This window comes from Magallana gigas, chromosome 7 (genome assembly GCF_963853765.1).
Source record: "Magallana gigas chromosome 7, xbMagGiga1.1, whole genome shotgun sequence".
Taxonomy (NCBI): Eukaryota; Metazoa; Mollusca; class Bivalvia; order Ostreida; family Ostreidae; genus Magallana; species Magallana gigas.
In genome coordinates, this window is record NC_088859.1 from 23,953,167 (window position 1) to 23,976,383 (window position 23,217).

The 23,217-nt window shown below is 33.2% G+C and overlaps 1 protein-coding gene across 4 annotated transcripts; it reads left to right on the top strand.

The window, feature by feature from the left end:
* The first annotated feature begins 4,692 nt into the window (after positions 1-4,692).
* Positions 4,693-22,442, top strand: LOC105332349 (carbohydrate sulfotransferase 15). Of its 4 annotated transcripts, none has more exons than XR_004598176.2 (8): positions 4,693-4,807; positions 9,753-10,068; positions 12,977-13,208; positions 13,537-13,653; positions 13,785-13,941; positions 14,020-14,176; positions 14,598-14,753; positions 15,093-15,184. XR_004598176.2 is itself a non-coding variant. In XM_034456449.2 (8 exons), exons 2-8 carry the CDS (start codon positions 9,838-9,840, stop codon positions 21,876-21,878), a joined length of 1,230 nt encoding a protein of 409 aa, XP_034312340.1. In that variant the 5' UTR covers positions 4,693-4,807; positions 9,753-9,837; the 3' UTR covers positions 21,879-22,442. The 4 variants fall into 4 exon arrangements, 3 of the variants coding, with proteins under 3 accessions (XP_034312340.1, XP_034312342.1, XP_034312341.1); XM_034456449.2 differs by lacking the exons at positions 14,598-14,753; positions 15,093-15,184 and adding exons at positions 21,470-21,617; positions 21,691-22,442; XM_034456451.2 differs by lacking the exons at positions 14,598-14,753; positions 15,093-15,184 and adding exons at positions 21,470-21,581; positions 21,691-22,442.
* Positions 22,443-23,217: the final 775 nt, after the last annotated feature.

Consider the following 23,217-nt stretch of genomic DNA (forward strand, 5'->3'; position numbering starts at 1 on the left):
TAAGATCCAGATTAAGTAGAAGTCAGTCGAATTTGATGTGAGTCAACTCTACAAAGTATAGCGAGGTTCACTGGCCTTTGTTTCATTGTTACCACGTGCCGATATTTGCTTTTTTGTCGACTTTTTATTTTTAAAACAAAGTAAAGTGAAGGACCTCTTGATAATACATGTATTTTTTAAATGTGCTTTATTATTATATCATCATAATCCAGGTCATAATATTTTATTTAATGCATTTTTATTCGTTTCCAGGTCTATAGATTTGATGAAAACAATTTTAGCTAATCGACGTCATTGCAAATTAAAAATTCCGCCATTTCCTCTCACTCATATGAGTAATTAAGTTTTATCTAATTATTCGTCGAAGCGAGAAGAAATTTTCGTCATTCTTGCGACGATTTCCACCCTTAAGAAAATGTCCAAACCTTTCATTATCGGCTGCAGGAGTGACTGATATATTTGTAATTTTGTCAGGCAGTGCGCATCGGGAAATGGGAGATAATTTTTGTTTTGACAAAATACTCGTCTGTTTGATTTATAGTATTTGTAAAAGACTTAATTTTTCATTATCGAAAACGAGAGTGGTCAAGGGACCGGGGGCCGTTTCACTAAAAGGCGTAAGCCCGGCGTAACCTTACGCTTGGCGTAAATCCGGACTTAAGGAGGCCGATTTGGGTTTTTTTGCGGAAAAACTACAATAGCATAACTCTTTATTTTTTAGAGATAAGACGCACTAATTACCAACCCACTGGTTTGAAATAAAAAAAAAGTTAAATTGTTATTTTATTTTCAGCCATTTACAGCAAAAAGAATTGAGGCCACTTACATGGTTATATCATTCATTTCAATGTATTTATCGTTTTTAGTTTTAAAGAATATGTTAAGAAAACAATGAAGAATAAATTCGGGCACAGTACATGCGAACAACGAACAAAAAACATGGTTCAACATATTACGCCTTTTATGATATTAATGTGTTAAGTGTTAAATTCCCGTGCTTGCGCAGGGTATCGTCTTGTAGAACTTAATTAAGGTAATAATTTCATAAATTACCTGGTTTGACTTCTATGCATAACTCTGTGTTCTGAATTTGCAAATAAAAAATGTTTTGAGAATTGTTTAATAAATCTATCAGTCCGTCTGTCTGTTTGTGTAATTTTGTACAGACTACACTTCTGTTTTAAAAAATCTTAAGAAGGACTGAATGATTGCTCATGATGACGTAAAAGTGTGTTAAGACCTTTACAAATTTTCATCGAGAAAAGATGACTGACATGTAGTAGTTACCCAATACAATTGCATTGGTTATGTTGAGATACACTTTGGACGAGTGTATAATTCACGAGGGACACAGCCCCGAGTGTATAATGCACTTGTCCATAGTGTATCTCAACATAACCAATGCAATTGTATTGTGTAATTCAATTGTACCATATTTAGCTTTCTGCTATTTTCAATTCTTATGGTATTCTACCGAATGGTACTTTTTATAATTGTACTTTTAATTTGATGAAATGAGATCATTTCTTGCATACAGTTGTATTGAACTGAAATAAAATAATTAATTGATTTCATCATGCATTTATTTTTACAGTGTGACATGGTGATTAGGTCGTGGTGTATGTGGCTATGGTGTATCTATATGGCTTCAGTTTGAATAGAAGAAACATAACTCCATGTACCTTAATCCCTTAATACCGGTATTAGATTGGTCCATATGCTATGGTGTATTTAGGGATATACCACATCATTTTACAATGGAAAATGCACTTAGCTATGGTACAATATTCTAAAGGACATGTATATACCCTCCAAGTAGATAAAAAAAATTGACATTTATGAAATGGTGTAAACAGAGTGGACAAGAAATATTCTTTGTTTATATCAAATATTTGATATGAATTATTCATTTAAAGGGGCATGGTCACGATTTTGGTCAAATACTGTTTTTCTGTTTTTGTTACTTACAATGCTTTAGGAATGCATTTTTAATGATCAAATGAAATTTGAGAGTCAGTCGTAAAGCTATAAGCAAGGTACACTGCTCACAATTCTTTGTCATGTAATCAAGGCCCGTGTCCTGTTTTTGTTTACATCGGTTCAATATACCAGTAAAAAATATTCAAGCTGCTTTGTCTATATTCTTGTTCACTTTCAGCATAAATAAACAGTTCCCAACGTTTAGCACATTCATTTTAGGTCAAAAATTGGAAAACTTTAACATTCAAAATGTAAACAAAGGCTTTGTTTACATAGCAAAGAATTGTAAGCTCCGTAACTTGCATATAACTCAACGAGTGACACTCAAATTTTGGTTGCCTATTTAGAATGCCTTTCTCAAGCATTGTAAACACTAAAATCAGAAAAATATTTTTCGACTAAAATCGTGACCATGCCCTTTTAAATAAATATTTTGGACTTACACATATAATGAAATTGTCTATTACAGTTAAATTAACCTATAGGGTCAGTATTGGTTTCTGTCTTTACAAATAGCATATCGATTTTCGTTCCACTACTTAAATTTAGGCCTTACACAGTAAACTCTTGGGTTCTAGTTCTCAAAATGTATATAGTGATTGAGAAAAAGTTTCATAATCGTTGTCCGAGCAGTATAAGTGGTAGCCGGTTTTTTTAACTTTACTATCTTTAAATTTATTTTCAGTTTACTTTCTAAAATACGATACATGTACTTTATATACGTTTATTTACAACCAGGGACATATTAGCAACTATCGAAAGTCTCGCAAGACGCGATTTTAAAGATCGTTTAATGCATCAATTTTTCCTTATTCTGTTGTAAAATTAACACAATATCCTTTAAAAGATAAGAAATGTTTTATTTTACTTCATTCCCGTATAGGATCATTATTACGATGATGTAATTCTAACATATACATGTATCCACAATGATGGTTAAATCGGATATTTATTTTCCTTATATCTCATTCAGTTTTAAACATAATAATTCAAAATTTATGAAACAGATCCGTATCAGCAAGAAGAACACATTCGTTTGCTTTAATCAGTAGCAATGTTTTACAAGATTTTTTTTTTTTTGGTATTTGAGCTTATTATTCCACAACAATTGACAAATAAGTTCTTATTTTAATGTTTCTCGTTGGTCCTTAACGTGGGATGATAACGTAAAATTTGCAATCTTTTTAAAAACGTGCATGATATTTTCTGAAATAAATAAATGTAAACATGGCGATAAAGACGTTGCTAATCCCGTTAGTGTACATACGTCTTTTTACAGCTAATTTCTTCGGGGATGATACATTTAATTTCGAAAAATGTCACTGGTGTAAGAAATGCAAATTTAAAAAAAAAGAAAAAGAAATTTTAGAAGTTGTGTCGAAAATGAAATCTATTTCTACAGCTTAAACAGGATCAGATTTTAGAACATTGTCAAGTTATTCATTAATTAGCAATGTTGTTGCCATTATTGCCAATTGTCTATCTGTAAACCTCCCTACTGCATTTTTGACATAAAACGCTACCAATACACACGTTCTTTGCAAAGAACGAACTGCATCTACATTGCAGTACTTCTCCCGCAATTGTACAATTTCCTACAGATGTTCTTTCTGGAAAGGCAAACGCCAAATCTTAAGTGGACATGATTTTTTACGTGGCATCTGCTTCGAGTAACACAGAGTGTAATTATGATTCTTGTCCTCAAACAAAGCGTGCTTACACTAAGGTATAGTTACGGTTGAGTGCTTTCATTTCAGTACATACTTTGTCATAAATGTCTTCAATTGGAAGAGCAAACGTGCATTAAAGGAAGAAAATATGAGTGAAATACAAAATACACTATCCTGTATAAAAGAATAAAAATAAAAATAAAAAGGTGTTTATACAAACTGATAATTTTTAAAGAGAAAAAGTATGCCCATAGATGGAATCGAACCAGGACACAAAAACATCCTGTGTAACGTAGCCAGCGGGTTTAACCTACTGAGCTATCCAGAAGTTACTCATAGTGATGTAAATATAGACCACTTTAATAAAAATCAGTTTCCGAAAATTTTGTCGATTTTTGCAAAATTCAACCCCAGGGCCGGGGTGCCCCCAAAAAATTCCATCTAAATATAATATTTTCTTTGAACAAAACTTATCAAAATATCTAGGATTTTTTTAGGGTCAACCCGTTGCTGAAGAATATCTAGGCAAAAAACCATGCAGAAATATACCATTTTACTGGAAGAATGCTATTTAAGCAACTTTAAAGACTAATGATAAAATTGCAAGAGCAATATGATAGGTTCAAAATGCAAATTCGAAAAAAATTAGAAATATTTACCATAGAAAATAACAAAAAAAACCCTTTTTTTCAAAAGTGATTTTTTCAATCCGTAGCCCTTCAATTTATGTAAAAAGGTGACATAAATACAGTTTTCAAGAGCTTGGATTCCATACTGCTTAAATATCATATAGTGATGCATATAACTCAAGTTCATAAGGAGAATTCACAGAGTGAAGCATCTTAAAACTGTATATGAACAAAGATCATTAGTATTAATAGTATACTAATAATTTATATGTTAACAATCTGTTTTATCGAATTTTGATTTAATTGAAGCTCTTAAAAACAAAATGATCGAATTTGAAAATGGAAAAATATCTTGCATATTTGAAGATCCCCCTCTCTCCCCCCCTCTCTCTCTCTCTCTCTCTCTCTCTGGTCTGATGTTCAAGTCAAAGGCACTTTGTGAACATTCGAGAAAGCGACAGATTGTTATCTCTTAAGATTGCAGGTCAAAATATGGACCAACTTAATACATGTACTTGATGCAAACTGGTAAGTTCCTATTTAAATGTTCTGATACGGTCTATTATTTAAACAATAAAATGCAGTTGTTTATATGGAAAAAGAAAGTAACGGACACGACAGAAAAGTATATTTCTTAAACGAGCCCTACATCTATAGCCCTACCTCTATAGCCCTGCTGAAACACCACAACAGTACATATACCAGCACGCAGTTTCTTACTATTATGTAACGATTCTGTCCCATTTTCGTTAAAAAAGAAGTGTATTTTGCTTAGTGTAGTCTAGTCCGAGGACTTGTGCCGAGACTTAGTCGGATGTATTTAACTGCAGGCGTAAGGTTATGGCAAAGGTCCTCGACAATGCAGCGATGATCATGCATAGGGACGTTAGAACCATTAAACTGTTTAGTGCGGATTTATGTAGCATGTGAAAACATGAATCAATTTTGAATGAACTAGCAATTGCAAAGGTCTAACAAAAAACAAACATTTAATTTTATCTTGTTTCAGTACGTACAAACAAATATACATTACTACATAATGAAATTATGACTATAATAATTAAACATCTTAAACAATTTGCCGAGCAGAAAGAACACAATTTTAATTAAAATGCATTTTTAAACTGTCTGTTCAATTAATTCAGTAAGGAAAAATAACTTTAGAAAATTAATTAATAATTTAAAAAATTAATAGAATCAATAAAGAGTTACGAATATTTTGGAATGTTCCTTTTACAAAGTCAAACAAATATGCTTTATCCGAAATAAATTGATTCTTTTTTAATCATTTGCATGTTCTTACCGCTAGTGTATACAATAATTGTGAACGTAATGTTATTTATTAAGCCCCTTTCACAAGTGGCGCACGAGCAGAAGCTAAAAATATTTGCGGGATCGAAAAAATTCGATATGGTTCGTAAATATGTTGCTAAAATAATCGCAAATGAAAAAGTACTCGTACTAAACTTGCACGATTCAGGGCGACTGTTGTGCGATGTAAATGCATTGAATCGTGTTATTTATCTTGCGTCCGTATGCGTCTGTTGTACAAAGAATGTGAATGTTGTAAGATAATGCGATAGGATCGAACGAATGACCATATGATCGGGCGACTGAATGCGCCAATGCGATAGGACGAACGGCGCACGTCCGATAATACGTTTTATCGTCCGAATGCTCGTGGGATTTAGAGAAGGTATATATATATATATATATATATATATATATATATATATATATATATATATATATATATATATATATATCGCCCATTTCCGACTCTCTTCAGTAGAAATAGTTGAATGCAAGAGAAGAAGATGACAAAAGCAACAGCCAAAATCAAGGTCAATTGTGGCCTGAAACAGATACGCTTATACAGTGTATACTATATAAGGGAACTATTCGCCCCGTTTTATTTTTGCTCATTTCGTTCTTTTTGTCAGTTAACAGATTAAGACTTGGCGAATTCCTATGTCTCATATTATCTCTCTTTTACCACAACATTGTTAGGGCGAATTCAACACCCCTGCGAATGTGTTCGGAATGTTTTCTTTATCGTTGCTAAGTATGTAACAAATCCAGAGGTGCTCGAATGAAAGTTCACTAGACTTCACCGAGATTTGTTCAGTTCCTGTGAAATTTCGAGCGGAAGTATAAGTGTTCGGATAATATTCTCAAAATAAGTAAGTACTGGTCGATTTTCATATCATATCCTTCTTTGATTTATGTTAACACATCAACATCTTTTAAGATGTATGTCTTATTTCACCAGCTAGCGGTTTTTAAAAATTAAACGATATTACTCAGAACAGAGTTATCGTTCGTGTTTAACCACGTGTAGAGTGGTTGATGATATAAACATTGGGTTGCTTAAGAAAATCATAGCCATGTTTTATGCTTGTGGTGTGCAATACCATGTTTTTTTTCAAAAAATAATGGGTGAATGTTTTGCATAAAATCCTAGTATATCGAGCCATTTTCAAGGAACGTTCTGCATAAAATAGTACAGTCTGTTTCACTATTGATGTTATTACTAGGTCAGGCGCAGATCGAAAATTAATTCTTAGGGGGATCTCTATTACGCATGTTAATTGTCGCAACAGCAGAAAAAAACTGTTTTTTTGTATTGTCACATTTATTTCTAGAACACATTTTATCCTCCAATTAATGAAGATAAAGTTTTAAATCAATAAACCTCTAGAATTTATATTTGACTACAAATACCTAGATTCTCTAAAATAGACTATAAACACGAGGCACTATTTATACTGGGAAACTGAAAGGGTCAAATAAAACCACGTGATCTAAAATTTATATGACAATAACATTCGCAGGGGTATTCAAGGCGAACCAAAATCGTAAGTAGAAGCGAAAATGTCACGTGGCGAAAATAACCCTGTATCCAGTATATACTAGTGGCAAAGCATGGAAACTGAAACCGATAAATTTAGCGATGATAGTGGAAAGTTGCAAGATTTATTGGGGAGACGTTGAACAACAGTCTTATGGTCGCACAACAGACACGTAAACATCTGCAATTTATCTTACGATCTTTAAAAATCGTGCATCGCTCTTGTGAGTACACAAAACATAATTGTAAAACGTTCGTACTAATGTCCGTGCGTTGCATTTCAATAATTTGAATCGCATTCGGTCTTGTCTGAAAAGTGTGTATGTCCACTATTTTGAGGAGACTTGATGCGACCAAAAAACGCATGCAACGAATGCTGGAGCTCGTTCAACATATACGATAACTCGTGCAAAGCAAAAAATTCCGATTCTAAAGTGTTGTAAATTGCTCGTGCTCCAATTGTGAAAGAGGCTTTATATAGACCCCTTCACGGAGTAACAGCGTCTCATACTCTCTACAAATTCATAGACTTATTTTCATGAATTATCTTAATAATAGTAATAATAACAATAATCATGCCCTTTATTTATACAGCATGACACAATTAGTTTACAGAAACTATTTTACATTGTGGTCTTGAAAACGTATTTACCGACAACAATTATGCACAGAAACTGATAAAACATACATATACAAAAATCATGATTTTTTTTTCAGAAATGAATGTACAATATATGTAAGTAAAACTATGCGCCTACTACCTTAAAGAAATAATAGTCAGTCGGCAAATCTAAAGAAAGCCGAATTAAAAATTAAAATTGTAATAAAATTCGGCATATCTGGACATATTTTACATTATCGTACGGTTAACAAGCTTATCTTAAACTGAAAGATTAAGATACTCTCCGCTTATCGGAACAGCTGATTTCGATTGGGAGCTTGCGCAAATAATGAAATGATCCCGGAAAAAAATGATAATTGTTTTTTTATATCCATGATCAAATATCAACATTTGTTTTCCTGGTTTCTAAATTGCACCAAATCATGACTATATATCCCAAGAAAGTAAACAAAAAGATTATGTTTTGCACCGAAATTATGTTTTAAATATTTAGAAAGCCATAACATAAGGTTAGTAATTGACTGTCGACGTTTGGGCACGGTTTTTCGAAAGGTTGTTAAATTTAAGGATAATGACTTGTTTAATCCTAATTAAGTGATTAGCTAACAAAGTGGTTAAATTATTGGCCCGGTTTTTCGAAAGGTGATCAACTCTAACACAGTGTTAACTCTGTGTTTAATTCGGTGTTAAAGTTAATCACATTGTTACACAATTTCAAAAGTGTGTTCGAGTTTAACCATGTGTTAACTCTGTTTTAACTTTAATTCATCCCAAGTACCTTGTTAAGATTTAACACAGTGGTTTAATGTGGCCACCGGTGTGATTTTGTGCCACCTCAACTCAAAAAGTTGGTCAAGGACGCATTTTCCAAAAATGTTAAAGTTTAAAAATTCTTATATAAAAATGAAACACAATTGTATAAAAAATGTTTTAGGCACCAAGTTGTTGTTTAATAATACAGAAACATAGGCGACCGCCAATTGCAACTACTCGGGTCTTTCTGATAAAGGAAAAATCTCTGTCGATATTATTAAGGATTTTCACCGCGGTTGAAAATTGACCCATGTGTCATTTATCTAAAAGTTATAAAAAAAAAAATTGGCCCGAATCGTGAAATTATGATTATGAGATGTGTATATCTACATCAACCGAGTAATTTCTACACTATTTCTTTAGAAAACCGTTTGTGATTCACAGCTCTATAGAAACTTAAAGAACAGGAAGTTTATCGATCGGTTGAAACTTTCAACTTGGAAAAATCACGGACTGCACGAAATAATCATAATAATAATGTCATACTCAAATTCGCATCTAAGACGACTCGGCTTTTTCTTTAACCTAACGCACTGATGTACATTAACAATAATTTGTTCAGTTTACTTACTCTTTATGCCCAATGCATTAATGTGTTAAAAGAAAGATGTAAATATAAACAATATAATGGTTTGTTTGATGATTTATGCAGGCCATGAAGGTAGCAATCATTCCAGAAAAATGAAAGTTTCAATGTTTATTTTTTCCTGCTATATATATGTCGCAACTTTCATACCCCGCATGCAACAATAAAGAAATCATTTTATTGTTTAAATGATCCTTTTTAACCGAGAAAAAAAACAATCACATGAAAAATATACATCATTATTTATGGTACATGTAAACTGTATACATTAAATCCTCGTAGACTTTTAGCTCCAACCCACAAATAAAAGAACTTAAAATACACGAGCGCAGTTTGGTACATTTTTCTCTGTCCGTGTTTTTTGTCCAAATTTATATTATGTGAAAGAAGAAAACTGTATATCAATGCGCTCATATGTAACTTTAAAAAATCCAAAGTTTAATTTGCCTTCTTAATGTTGTTGACTAATGTTGTTTACCTTCTTTGAACCCGTTTGCCATAAATGACTGCAGGTTGTAAGCTTACGCAGACATTTGTGTAAGTCTAATTTATTTAATATCATATACATTTGTGAAATGATCAATAATCCTATTTATCATAGTGCCACAAATGGTAGAATTCACATTCTTTGACCTGTCCGAGGTTCGTGCAACACTTCATTTTCGGAAGGAATTAATCCCATTGGAATGAGCCCAAACGTTCACAGACGGATGCTGTTTTATCTGAGCAATCTGACCATGTTCGCCATTTTTACCAGTCTATTAACTGGGTTTAACTTGATTCAGTTTGAAAAATCGGACCAGCTTACACGGATCGGAGTGCCACGGCCGAGACAGACCGAGGCTGAGTGGTGTTCCGCCGTTCTGCTGGGCCACGCTGATTCAGACAGCAGCACAGTGGAAGATCTCTTTGCCCTGGTATGTATTTCATTTTTCAGAGCTATATTTTGATGGATATCATAAAGAATATAAAAATGTATTTTTTAACGGAAATGAAATATTTACATGATATACAGATTGCTTAATGTTTTACCCTTATATTTATTAAGCGGGAAGGTACAATGACAATATTGAAGGAATAAGGAATCATGCTTTGAGGTGATAATTTTGGTCGGGGCGTGATCAAATCTAATACAGCCCGAAGGGCTTTATGATAATGCCTTTTAAACAATATTACATATTTTTTGTTGTTCTCGTAAATGTAAAGTAGGTCATACTTTGTACACTGACTGTCGTGTTTGGCACGTTTTATCTTTTCGGAGAATGTCGGAGTTCTTCATTATATTCAAAACAACTAGATGATACCCTGCGCAAGCGCGGGAATTAACACTTTACACATTATTATGATGAAATGTCATTTTTGTATTATATACTTTGCCGACTTTTTCCCTATCGTATTCTTTAGAATTGAAATAAAAATCAAACTGCATTGTTAGATATTTAGATGAGCGGGCAGAGATAAAAATCTAAACTGAAATGGATAATATATACATGTACATTTTTTGTACGTGGCTTTAATCCTGTTTGTTACAAGAAAACTTTTTCATTGTATTTATTTCAAACCAGTGAATGGGTATTTAGTGTATATCTCTCTATATATATACATTTGGTTCTTTAGGTCAATTTTAAATATAATTTCTATTACTGTTCCAAATAAGAATTTCAGATAAAAGACTGTTTTGAAAAACAATCTGGAGGGGAGGGGGGTGGCATCCCAATTAAACTTCCCCTTTTTTTAACATTCATCATTTATCCATAGAGACGTAGGATACAACAATCTGCTCATTAATGTGTACAAATTATGTCTAAAGTTTACAACTAATTTGTCGTAGTATGAAAAAGTATTAACCTAAAACACGTTAGTTTATGCATTATTATCCATTTTCATGCATATTAAACATATTAAACCAAAGTTGTCAGATTCAAAGTATCTGCCCGATGGTTAACTCGCCCTACACTTTCCACCATGGTGTCAATTAGTCAAAACGTTTCTGGGCACCCCGTTCTGGAAAGTTCTTTCCATTAATACTAAAATCTCATTCATTTTTCCATTTTATTTATTAACTTTTTGTATTAATCGAAGTCCGATCCAAAGTATGTGCCCGCGAAGCATGATGAACTCATTCGTTCTATCCCATTTTCTCACCAGAGGTCGTGCTGCGCAAGCGAATGAGTATCAAAACTAAAATCGCCCACTAAAGAAACGAATTGACTCATTTCATTTTATCAACATTTGTCAAATCTTAACTTCTATGCATTCTCTAAATAGGTTTACAGTTAATATATTCACTCTTTACGTAATTATTCAATATTAATCAGTGCAAGTATATATTTCGAACAAGAATATCCCTGACTTGGATCCGCCAAAGCGTGTCCACCACCTTATCTCATTTTTGCTATTTCGGGATTGTTTTTCGAAAATGAAAGAAGGTTTTTGATTAATTTCACAATAATAATTTATCAGTTAAAATTCAGGTTATACCTTACGGACATAATCTCACATGTATTGAAATACCAAAGGTGTAAGAAAGAACTCTGGTGCAGGCATTTTGTAGCTTATTTGCAAAATGCCTTAATTTATAACCGTCTTCTAAGAAAGACGGTATAAAGAGTTAAACTAATTTACAGTCTCCGGGTTGTGCACTTCCTCTCCTTAGTGATTGGTAGAAAATACATGATGTGTAAATTTACATTTATTTCATTGGTTGAAATAGCCTACTGTTCGGCGCAAGGAAAATAATTTTCTGATGATATTTTTCACGTACGACTTAACAAATTTCGTAGATTTCAAATCTTATAAAGTGAGAAAACGAAAAAGCAGTACAAATTGCTATGAACAAAATTCAGCTTTTGATTTTTAGGTCCAACTAGTTGAAAGTAATATTCTATAATATCTATTGAAATTATTCAATATTAATATTATTAGTAAATATTTCAATTATTATTGGATTATTCTTTTGAGAACCTCATGCAAATAAATAACCATGATTATCTTTAAAAACTGAAGTGTAGATAAGATTTATAATTCCATTTTCGGAAAAAAATTATTATCCGGCTTATTTTTTATACCTTTAAAATTTGCAGATTCTACCAGATGAGCATGATCTTAAATGTACCTTTAAAATAATCCATTTCCATTTTATCATATGGTCCCTTGAAATTATATAAACTTATGCATTAAGTTTTAATTCAATACAATGCAGCAAAAAAAAATCACAATGGTTTGAAATACATAATCTCCAAGAGAATAATGATAAGTTGAACTTTGTAATAGAATAGTGTACAAATCAATGTGTTCTCCATTACTTCATTATATGGCAATGATCATACAATTACCGTTAGAAATGCTTAGAGTAACGGAAGCAAATTGAAAGTGGGGGGGGGGGGGCGGGGGTAGACTGATCCTCAAAAATATTAAAAGAAAAAACATAATTCCCAAAATCATGAAAATCCTAATCCGTAGAGGGGGGGGGGGGGCTACTATGCCTTTGACTCCAACTTCTCAATCTTTCAAACGTACATTACGGAACAATTATGTTTCGAAAAAAAGTGTGTGGGGGGGGGGGGGCTGAACCCTCTATTCTGCTATGTGCCTAATGGTTAGGTCTAACTTAGCAAAAAAAAAGTGGGGGGATACTTCAAAACGTGGTGCTGAAAAAATATTTAAAATTTACCATGAAAACTAGTACACCCAACTCGTTTTTTTTCTTCGTGGTGTGTTGTTTATGTAATGTGTTGTTTATGTAAATAACCAATTGTGATTCATACAATATTTTTTAGGCTTTTCACGCTTGCGTCAATATGATTTCTTTTGTTTTCGTTAAAGATGCCTCCAGACTTTGAGCAAAAGTTTAAGAATCCATGTTTCTACGACGCTTGCCATCAGACTAATAATGGAACAAAAAGAAAGCTCCGCTGTCTCCCTTTTTTTCATGTGTTGGGCGTAGACAAATGTGGTTCAACAGATTTATATTATCGCATAGTGCGCCATCCTCAGATCTCCCCAAATAATGGAGTCCTTCATAAGGAAACCTCGTGGTGGTCGTGGCGGCGGTATGGTAAGTAACTGTTGACCCAGATCGCCAGCCCTTCAATATCAAACACTTAAAATACTTTCTACGAAGGTAGAAGGCGTTGATAAATATCAATACATAACCTTTCTCTTTGATTCTCTTGAAATATTTGCATCAAGCGAGTAAACGGATGGACCAACAAATCTGTCGCTAGTCCGTGCAGTACGTCCTTTCTGTTTTTTCAAGTTGATTAACCTTAATGATGAAACTAATAATTCTACAAGACCTAAACTCCAACTGAACAGAATATGGCAAAATATAACAATATTAAAACGTTTTAATACCGTTTAATACATGCATCAATTTTCCACAGGACACAAACTTCGGACTGATACTCATCACAAGGAATCATTCATTGATTATCTACATTACTTTGATGGACTCTCAGAAAAACTTGAAAAAGACTCTAGTAGCTATAATAGTATAACAGGTTGGTTTTTCAATGCTTCTGTCAAATAAATATCTCTCTCTCTCTCTCTCTCTCTCTCTCTCTGTCTCTCTCTCTCTCTCTCTCTCTCTGTTTCTTTGTCTGTCTGTCTCCATTTATTTTTTTCATTTCAGTTGATGGAACACCCATGGACTTCTGGGACTTTACAGGATGGCCACAGATTCCACAAAATGTGAACGTCGGGAATCCTAAAATTCTGACCCCTCATTTGATGAAATATTTGAATCCCTACGTCAAGTTCATCTTGATATTTCGACAGCCCTCTGAAAGGTATTCTATTATAAATATTTATTGTCTTTTTTTATTGTTAAATAACTCTCATATTTCTGACCAATTACTGGCTTTCAGGTTGTTTTCTGATTACATTTTTCTGAAGCTTGGAGAGCCTACAGCGAAAGCTTTTCATGAGAAAGTTTTAAAATCAATAAAAATGTTCAACAATTGCTGTGCAAACAACACGGTGCGGGCTTGCCTGTTCAGTAGAGAACTTCAAATCAAAATGCCGGTAAGTGAACTAGTTAACTCTTATAAGTCATGATAAAGGATACTATTATAATATATCTTCATTCGAGTACTATTAGACAGTCTTTCAGTAACGAAATGGACTCTTCTTACTCTAAATGTATAAATAATTCTATAAAAATTAAGAACTTTCACCAACGTGCAGAAGAATCGGCACCTTTTAACATGACGTAAAAATGTACATTTTTTTTATATATTTGTAAATGCAATGTAAACGTATAAATATTTGAAGTATTTAAAAAATATTTGTTTGGTCAACCTGCATTTCTTGGCTCTTTTTGCTGTAGCAAAGAATATTGACCGAGTTTGAAAATTGACATAGAATTCATTTTAAATGGGCTATATTTGTCCGTTAAAATTTAAACCCCAAAGTCATGAAATTAAAAAAGAATCAATGTTTACAGTTTTTACTCAAAATATGATGCCCCCGGGAGTGGAGTTAGTGAATTTTAATGACAAGTTCCTTTGTCAAACTGGGAGCGTCATCAGTCTTGTTACTGTATTTGAACACTGACCAAGGGAATCATCTGTAGCCACGGTCCAGATTATGCATATTCAATGTAATTATCACATCACTAATTGTTTTTGCTATATAATACCATGCATGAAAATAATTATAGGAAATTAAAATATTTCATGGTGAAGATTAACAAAGATAGCAATGTTCTGCGATACTTTTTCATTATCTTTTAAAAAAAGGTTTTCTAGCTGCGAACTCGCCTACTTCCAAAGCCACATATTTTCAAGCATACTTACTGTAGGACTATGTTATATTTTAAGAAAGAACTTTTTAGATCACCTCAGTCACTTAGGTGACCTATTGCAAATGGTCTTCGTTCGTTATCTGCCGTTCGTTGTCTGCCGTGCGTTAATAATTTTATTTTTTTAACTTCTTCTAGAAAACTACATGGCCAATTGCCAATATTTTGGTTTGAGGCATCTTCAGGAGGAGGTGATATAAATTTTGAAATTTATGACCTTATCATCCCCGGGGAATCCTGAGTGTGGCCAAATAAGCAATAGATGTCAATTTTTCGAAAATCTTCGTCTCTACTCCCACTAATGTTGGAAAAAACTAAATGTAAGGTAATGATGTTCATGAAGCCTTCTACCAAAATTAGGAAACTGATGGCCCTTGTCAGGGATTCAGGCCGTAGGGCAGGGTATACAGACATTTAATGAAAATGTATTAAACCTTTAAAGACATTCTTCTCTTCTTCCATGAATATATTTGAGATAAATTTAGTGGATAAATCTGATGTCCATGAAGCCCTCTACCTTAATTGTGAAATTCGTAGTCCCTGGGTCAGGGGTTCAGGCCCTAGGACTGGACCATTATGGCCATAGAGTGAAAATGTATTAAATCACCATTTCCACAGTAGTCCAAGATAAACTTACTGCATAAATCTGATGTTCATGAATCCTTTTACCAAAAATTTGATATTGCTCCTGGGTCAGGGGTCCAAGACCTTGAGGTAATATGGCCATATAGTAAAAACGTCTTTAATTTTAGAAAATTTTCTCTACATCCACAGCAGGGGAAGATAAACTAAAATACTAAATGCATAGTTATGATATGTCTGAAGCCCTCTATCCAACTTGTGAAATTCTTGACCCTTGGGTCAGGGGTTTAGGACCCTTGAGTAGGGCCTATTAGATCTCATTGTAAAAATGTACTGAATATTTTAATATTTTTTCTGTACTTTCAATGCCGTGTGAGATAATCGTTAACTAAATGCATTTTGTAAAATAATATCCTTTTTTTTTACATTGTGGAATTTACCGTCCTTTCACTTGAATCTCTCGGGTAACCTAAAACCGTTTGTCGTCTATTAACAGTTTTACATTTTAACTTCGTTTGAAAACCACAAGGTAAATTTTCCGCTGATATTAAATTAAATATGTAATCTATTTTAGGAAATCGATTTAATTCCCTGTGCATTGTATGCTTGTAGAAATAAACTGTATGCTTGTTGTGTGCGTTATAAAAATTTTATGTAATTGAAAATATTAAAGATTGACTAATAAATACCTGTAGGTCTCTTTTTACTAAAAGTTTACAATTGTTGACCCCTGAAGCTAAGGTATCGATTATCCGAGATTTCTCTACTATGGTCCCCCTCCCTCTTTTTATGAATAAATGTTTCTCAAAGTTAACATCAAACAATCAAAGGCGAAAGTAACAGTCAGAAGAGCCTCAGATTAGGGTGCAGACTCTAAAGCAAAGCTTAAAATGCAAAAATAAAACCCTCTGATTGGTCCATCCAAGGGTTATGGTACTCAGGTGACCATCAAGGCCTGTAGGCCACAGGCACCGGAAGTTATAAAGTTTTCTCCTAATAAAATAAATACCCCATACCTAATATTACACAAGGTACGCATCGCTGCCATCATGGATTTATAGCCGGTGGAATGTGTTTAAAACTCATCGGTGAAATTATTTAGCCATCCTCTCCGTCTCCTGATCGGTCATTCAACATCGAAGATACAACCAATTCAACCTAAACGTGCGTTACACCCGTCATTAGTAAAATAATATCCCATAATCTGCATCTACTGCCTTAGATGTGCGACAAAGGGCAGAAGTTGATATATTTTCGCCATACTCTGGGTAATCCCTTCCAAATATAGCACTGATACGAATATTCAAAAGGCGTCGATTTTGAATTCGATCAACATACAAGTTAAAATAAATTTGAATTCGATCAACATAGAAGCTAAAATTAAGAAAAGGGATACTATTAACAGTCAATTATAACTTTTATTACACAAGGTTAATATAACCATGATTATAAATGCATATATTTTGAATACTAGTACATGTATATTGAAACAAACACACGGTGCAGGGAAATCTCATTTACATATAGGTGACAACATCCGTCCACCCTTTAGACATTTATCGCATATCTAAAGCAGAAAATGCCGATTGAGGGATGGTTTTTATCAGTGACAGGTGTAATGCGCCATTTTGGTTGAAGTGGTTGTAATCTAAGGTGTTGAAGCACCGATCGGAAGACAAAGAGGATGATCGCAAAATAATTTCACCGATGAATTTTAAGAAAAAATTTTCCCTGATATGACAGTTTAAATTAAATCCAAGATGGCGGCGATGGGAACCTTGTGTACGAAAGCCCATTAAACTTCAAATTTTTTTCGCGAATAAACGCGAAACTTCAATATAAATAGTATCAATTCATACAAGAACTCTTATAAAGAACAATGATTAAAAACAAGCACAATTTATTTTTAAATAAATACTTAAAATATTTAGTATTATTATATCATCCGTTTAACGTTGATTTTAGAAAAATCAATTATCTTTTTTCGTAGAATTAATATAAATTCAAACGTGGGAAATCTTTAACATCTTAGTTCTGATTTTCAAGCGACATAGATTGACATAATAATTAAGAGGACGAATTTATGTTATGAAGCGTTGAAGCGAGGGGCTGTGTCAAAATTAGTTCGGACCGGAAGTATTTGATAAAGCATCACCCGTTTGATATAGCAAAGGTTTATCACACGGGTAATATACACCACACTTATGAGATAAACAAGTATATAATGCTATGACAAAATTTGAAAGTCAAATATCAAGTTATAAGCAAGATACAGAGTTCATAATTCTTTGTTTTGTAAACAAGCTCGAATATTGTCCTTTTTTGTGTTGTATTGGTGTAAGTTTCAATCAAATGTATCTTTCCGTTATTGATAATAGTGTCTATGAAGATATTGAATTAGTTTAAATTGCTTTTCACATGTCATTTTGTCTAAGAAATGGTAACTCTTTACATAACATTTTTTGTAAACAACTATAAGACTCGAGCTTTCTTTACATAACGACCAATTCTTACCTCTGTATCTCGCTTGTAACTTGACTTTAACATCCAATATTTAAGTCAATCATTTAAAATGCACCAGTTAACAATTTTATACATAAAAAGTAAAAATACAATTTTTGATCTAAAATCGTGGCCAAGTCCCTTTAAAAATCTTCTTTTCAAAAAACTACAGTGCTACGTATAGTTAATTTACTATGTACAAGTATCTTCATGCCTACATATCAAGGTTGCAGTGACCTTCCTTACTTTGTTTTGTTATTTTGTTATCTTTAAGTCTATGATAATAAGATTAATGTAGCAAAGATCTTATATATGATGTCCAAAAACGGAGGCTTTTTAATGCAATGTAAAATGTTAGGACATATGAGAATTTTAGTGAATTTCACATTAAAGAAATCATATCTTTATTAAAAATTTCGAAAGAGAATGATTCAAGAACTGTTGTTCAGCTGAGCCATGTCACACATGAACCTCTTGTTTGTGATTATCTGATTCCAAGGGCAAGTTTCAATCCGGCTGTTGCTCGCGCAAATAATGCCTGATTTTCACTGATTTTGGTATAAACAGTAATAAATAGCAAACACTCAACGACTAAATAATTCGTCCTTTCCCTCAAAGAAAGAAGAGACTTTCTTTTTCATGAGATATTTTGTTTTCTTGGCGGAGATATGTGAAATAGGGGCGGGGTGACTTCTGTCGATTCTAAATTCCAAAGGAATGATGTTTTTATTAATATTTATTTCATCCTCGCTTCTTCTATCAGCTAAAAAACACTCTATCATTTATTTAAAAAATTACAAATTTTGCATTTCAAGCTTCATATTGGAGTCTAAACCCAAATCCGACACTCCTCTGAGTGTAACTCCCACCTTTTATTATTTGATGTTTGAAAAACATTTATTCATAAAGAATTGGGAGGGATGCAAGAGTCGGAAGAATTCTCGATTATCTACATATACCTTAGTTCCAGGGACCATACATTGTAAACTTTTGATAAGAAAAAAGTCCTGTAGGGCTTTAATCGTCAATCTCTAATAAAATTCAATTTCATTTATAGTTCACACAACATCCAAACAGTTTCTTTCTCAAAGCACAGGGAATTAAATTTATTTTATAAAACAGAACGCATTTTTTATATAGTATAGCCAAGTGGCAATTCGCCCTGTGGTTTTCAAGATGAAATAAAAAATGTTCAATCGGTTGCAGACTAAAAACGCAATAGGTTACCCGGGTGACTTAAGTGACCTAAAAAAAATACATTGTTCACGATACGGCCATATTTGTCACACACCCCCACCCAATAAAAACCCCCAACGAATGGGCAGCGTATTTCACAATTTAAAAACAGATTATTATGAACAAAATAACAATACATGTATATTTAATTTAATTCTCAAGACTGTGAAAATACAGAAAAAAATTCGATACATTATATTTTCATTGTATGTGCCATATTGGCTCTGTAGCTACCCAAGGTCATGAATTTAAAAATATTGTGAGAAATGCATTTCTTTTAAAATAAATTTGAGGTATATAGTGTTTTTTTATCTACACGTGTATGCATGTGAATGTAAACTATTATAAAAGATTTCAGTACATATAGAGAGGCAATGCACATCCTTTTACCTATTTTATTTCTAAGTGGATGAGGGTATGAATTTCCACGAATAGTTTAAAAATGCATAAGTTTGTCAACATTTTTACGAAATATAATATGCAATGCTTATAACATATTGTTAATCAAAATTATATTACAATATATGAAGATATTTAACTATGCAAATTTACTGATATAATTTAGAATCTATATAGCTTGGAATGCATTGGTAAAAATCTTTTTAAAGGAAGTGAACATGAAAAAAATAATTGTTGCTTAATAAATTTTAAAAGCCTTTTGAAACTTAAAAATGAGGTCTGTTACCTTTTTGTTTATTTCTATCAAGAGATTTTATCAATTTAACACTCTCAGTGAAAGGTTTATGGAGGTAATCCATTATTCCCCAGCATGCATCTGTTCTCTGACGTAGATAAGCCACATTGCTGCTGGTGACTGGGTCAATGTTGGAACTAGGCCAGTGTTTATGTACAGAGTTGATAAAAGTTAAGAAGAAAAATATGCCTTGATGTGAAGAAAAATGAATATAGATAAACTAATTTGTGAAATATAAGACCATCACATTCCAGATGTTTGTACGGAGATGCATGGGGCAGTCAGTGTTTACAAAAATAAAATGCTGTTTTTAGATTTCAATTCAAAATGATATAAAATTGTAATTCCATTTTCTTTGTGGGGTTTCCTACCGTTACTTTTTATTTAAATGCCCTGGAAATTTTTCTGATTTGTTTTTTTTATACATAAGATCTTGATGACATGAACGCCGGTTTTGTGTATGCTGTCAGAAGAATAGCAGGACTAAGACACTTTTTAAAAGTCAGGATGCTGTGCATGCACCTTGTGTGCTCATTTATCTAGCACACATAATGCTCAAACTCATAAACAAGAAATTCCCGAGTGCAAGAAAAAATAGGTCACGATAACACTGATCCACGGACATTCCATTCTAGTTACATGTCACATTAACTGCTGGTAGGAATGCATCATTCTGAGATCCAAAATCTTCCTCCATAAACACTGTTTAAAATGACAACTCTTTACATAATCCTTTCAAGTTTCCATTCACATTTTGATGATGGCATTTTATCTCTGTTACTAAACGTGTGTATAAATGCAATGTGTCTCACTGACGGCAGCATCAGTGCTGCCCTCTCTTAGATGCTTAGAGATAACCCAGCAGGGAGGTAATGATTTTAACAATATGGCAGCGCTCATGGATTGCAAGAATTAGTTATTCTAAGTGGTATATCTTTTTACTCAGGAAAGCTCTGTCTAAACGGTTTTCAGATATCATTATACACATCAAACAGACAAATTTTAGCCCTTGATAATTTTTTCATGTTCACTTCCTTTAAGTATTTTCAACTGAAGCTGCAATACTTCAGTTTGGAATCTCATTATGTATTAAAGTATCCTGATTTCTTATTGTTGACACAGCAATCACAGAAACAACACTGGCTTAAATATTTGTATTTGACTTTATATAATAAAGCTACTTTGATTAAAGTTAGCTGCTCTGAACAGAGTTATTGGCAGTGTTGAGCCTCATGTGAGCGATGTGGCCCCTGGGCCATTTTTTAAAGTTTAGTCGCCAATGATAATATAAAAAGCATCAATCCTCTTAGTCTGAAACCTGTAACTTCACCCTTTGCATAAAAATAAATAACTTAAACGTGGGGATCTTTATCCTCTACTTTATCTCCAGATTTGAATGTACATGATGTAGGTGCTATTGGGATCTACATAGCATGATATTACTGATATTTTATTTATCATATCTTGCCGGTGGTGTTATTAACATTCGTTATGTCTTTAGGTTCGCCTTCATGTCGGTGTATACTCTGTGTTTCTTGAGGAGTGGCGGAAGGTGTTCGATATGGAAAACTTCTTATTTCTCAGAACAGAGGACTACTCCAAAAATATAAAAGGCACATTAAAAAAAGTCTTCACCTTCCTTGGAGTTGGTAAGAAATTCGTGCAAGTACTTGCGACTCTTGTTAAATGCTATAAATAAACATTTATTTTTTCTTTCGACAGATGACATAACAGAGACAATGATGGAAGATATTTCGAAAGGAAAAAGAGTTTACGAAACGAAAAGAAAGAAAAAATCCGGAACAATGCTTTCAGAAACTAAGCGTATATTAGATAATTTTTATTATCCGTATTTGCGCAAGTTACATGCTTTAACAAACGATGATCGCTTTCTTTGGCAAAACAAATAACTTTTTGGTTATCAATTCAGACGCAAGTTGCCGGCAAGCCGTGTAGAAAGAACACATACTAGTATACGAATAATGGGGGCATTGTCAATGTTAAGCTTTACCTACCGTGGATGTTGTTGTGTTAATGTGGTATGGGACACCTTGAGATAAGCACATCACATTCAAAATATAAATACCGTTTTAAAATTTCCAACATTTACCATAGAATGTATTTAAAAATGTTGTAAAGGTAAGAAATGTAAAAGCCAGAGAAGGTTTCAAACTCGGAACTTGTTGATCAATGTAGCGATGCACATGTCGCACATGCCAGAAACAAGTGTTTTATAGGGAAGTTAATAAGTTTGCTATTTTTATTATAGTAAGGATTATTACAGAATTTTTAGCACAGTCACGTGAAAGCAATCGACCAATCATATGCTTGGGAAAAATACGACATTATAACAATATTCTTTATGTTGTCATAATATGGAGGTCTTTCATACCCCCTTAATGTAACACTTTCGTTATCTTTTTTGTTTCCATTGTTTGACTCATACTTCATTGAATGTCTGTCGTATTAAACTATGGAACATGGAAAAGTCGTCTTTCTGGGGTTTTTCTTTTGTTCACCCGTATAGACTGAAAATATTCGAAACTTTATAAATAACAGGATTAACCATTCACAACGACGGAACAACAACCCCCCCCCCCCCCCCCACACACACACACACACACACACACCCACACCACACACACCTGTTAACGTCTTACTTTCGCTAGTGGGTTTTAAAAGATGGATCCCTCTTTGCGGTACAAAATTTAAGCATTTTCGTTTTAAAATATCTGACATATATTCAATTACAGTATTATTCTATTGCAGCATTTAGATGAGATTACATTATACAAATACTGACTGGGTCCCAATGGGGCAAATATTATCAATGTTGCCAGAAAACAGACTCAGGCTGAGTCAATATTTGTTCTGTTGTAAACAGAAACAAACCAGAAATCAGGGTTGGAAAACAAATCGCCATAATTTTCTTAGCATAGAATTCAAGACGTTAATTTGCACCAAAACCATTTCCTAAATATCCTCGGTATCAAACGGTCTCAGGTAATATTCCGCCGCTAGTAGGAATTATTCTACAAATTTTCTATCTATTTGTACTCCTTAACGATTTGCAAATCCTTATATTTACATTCCACATATTTTTTTCTTGTAAAGTGTATTGAAAGCTACGGCAGTTATAACACTGTAATGCACACAGGGTACTCAAAATGACGAGTTTTATTATGACGTCACAAACGCTGTGATTATAATGTTTACAATGCTTCAGTAAGGCATTTTTATTAGGCAACC

Excerpts from the sequence above, each read along its gene's own strand:
- LOC105332349 (XM_034456449.2), top strand. The coding sequence starts at position 9,838 with ATGAGCCCAAACGTTCACAGACGGATGCTGTTTTATCTGAGCAATCTG. Across the intron at positions 10,069-12,976 it reads TGGAAGATCTCTTTGCCCTG|ATGCCTCCAGACTTTGAGCA; the intron begins GTATGTATTTCA and ends TTTTCGTTAAAG. Across the intron at positions 13,209-13,536 it reads GTGGTCGTGGCGGCGGTATG|GACACAAACTTCGGACTGAT; the intron begins GTAAGTAACTGT and ends AATTTTCCACAG.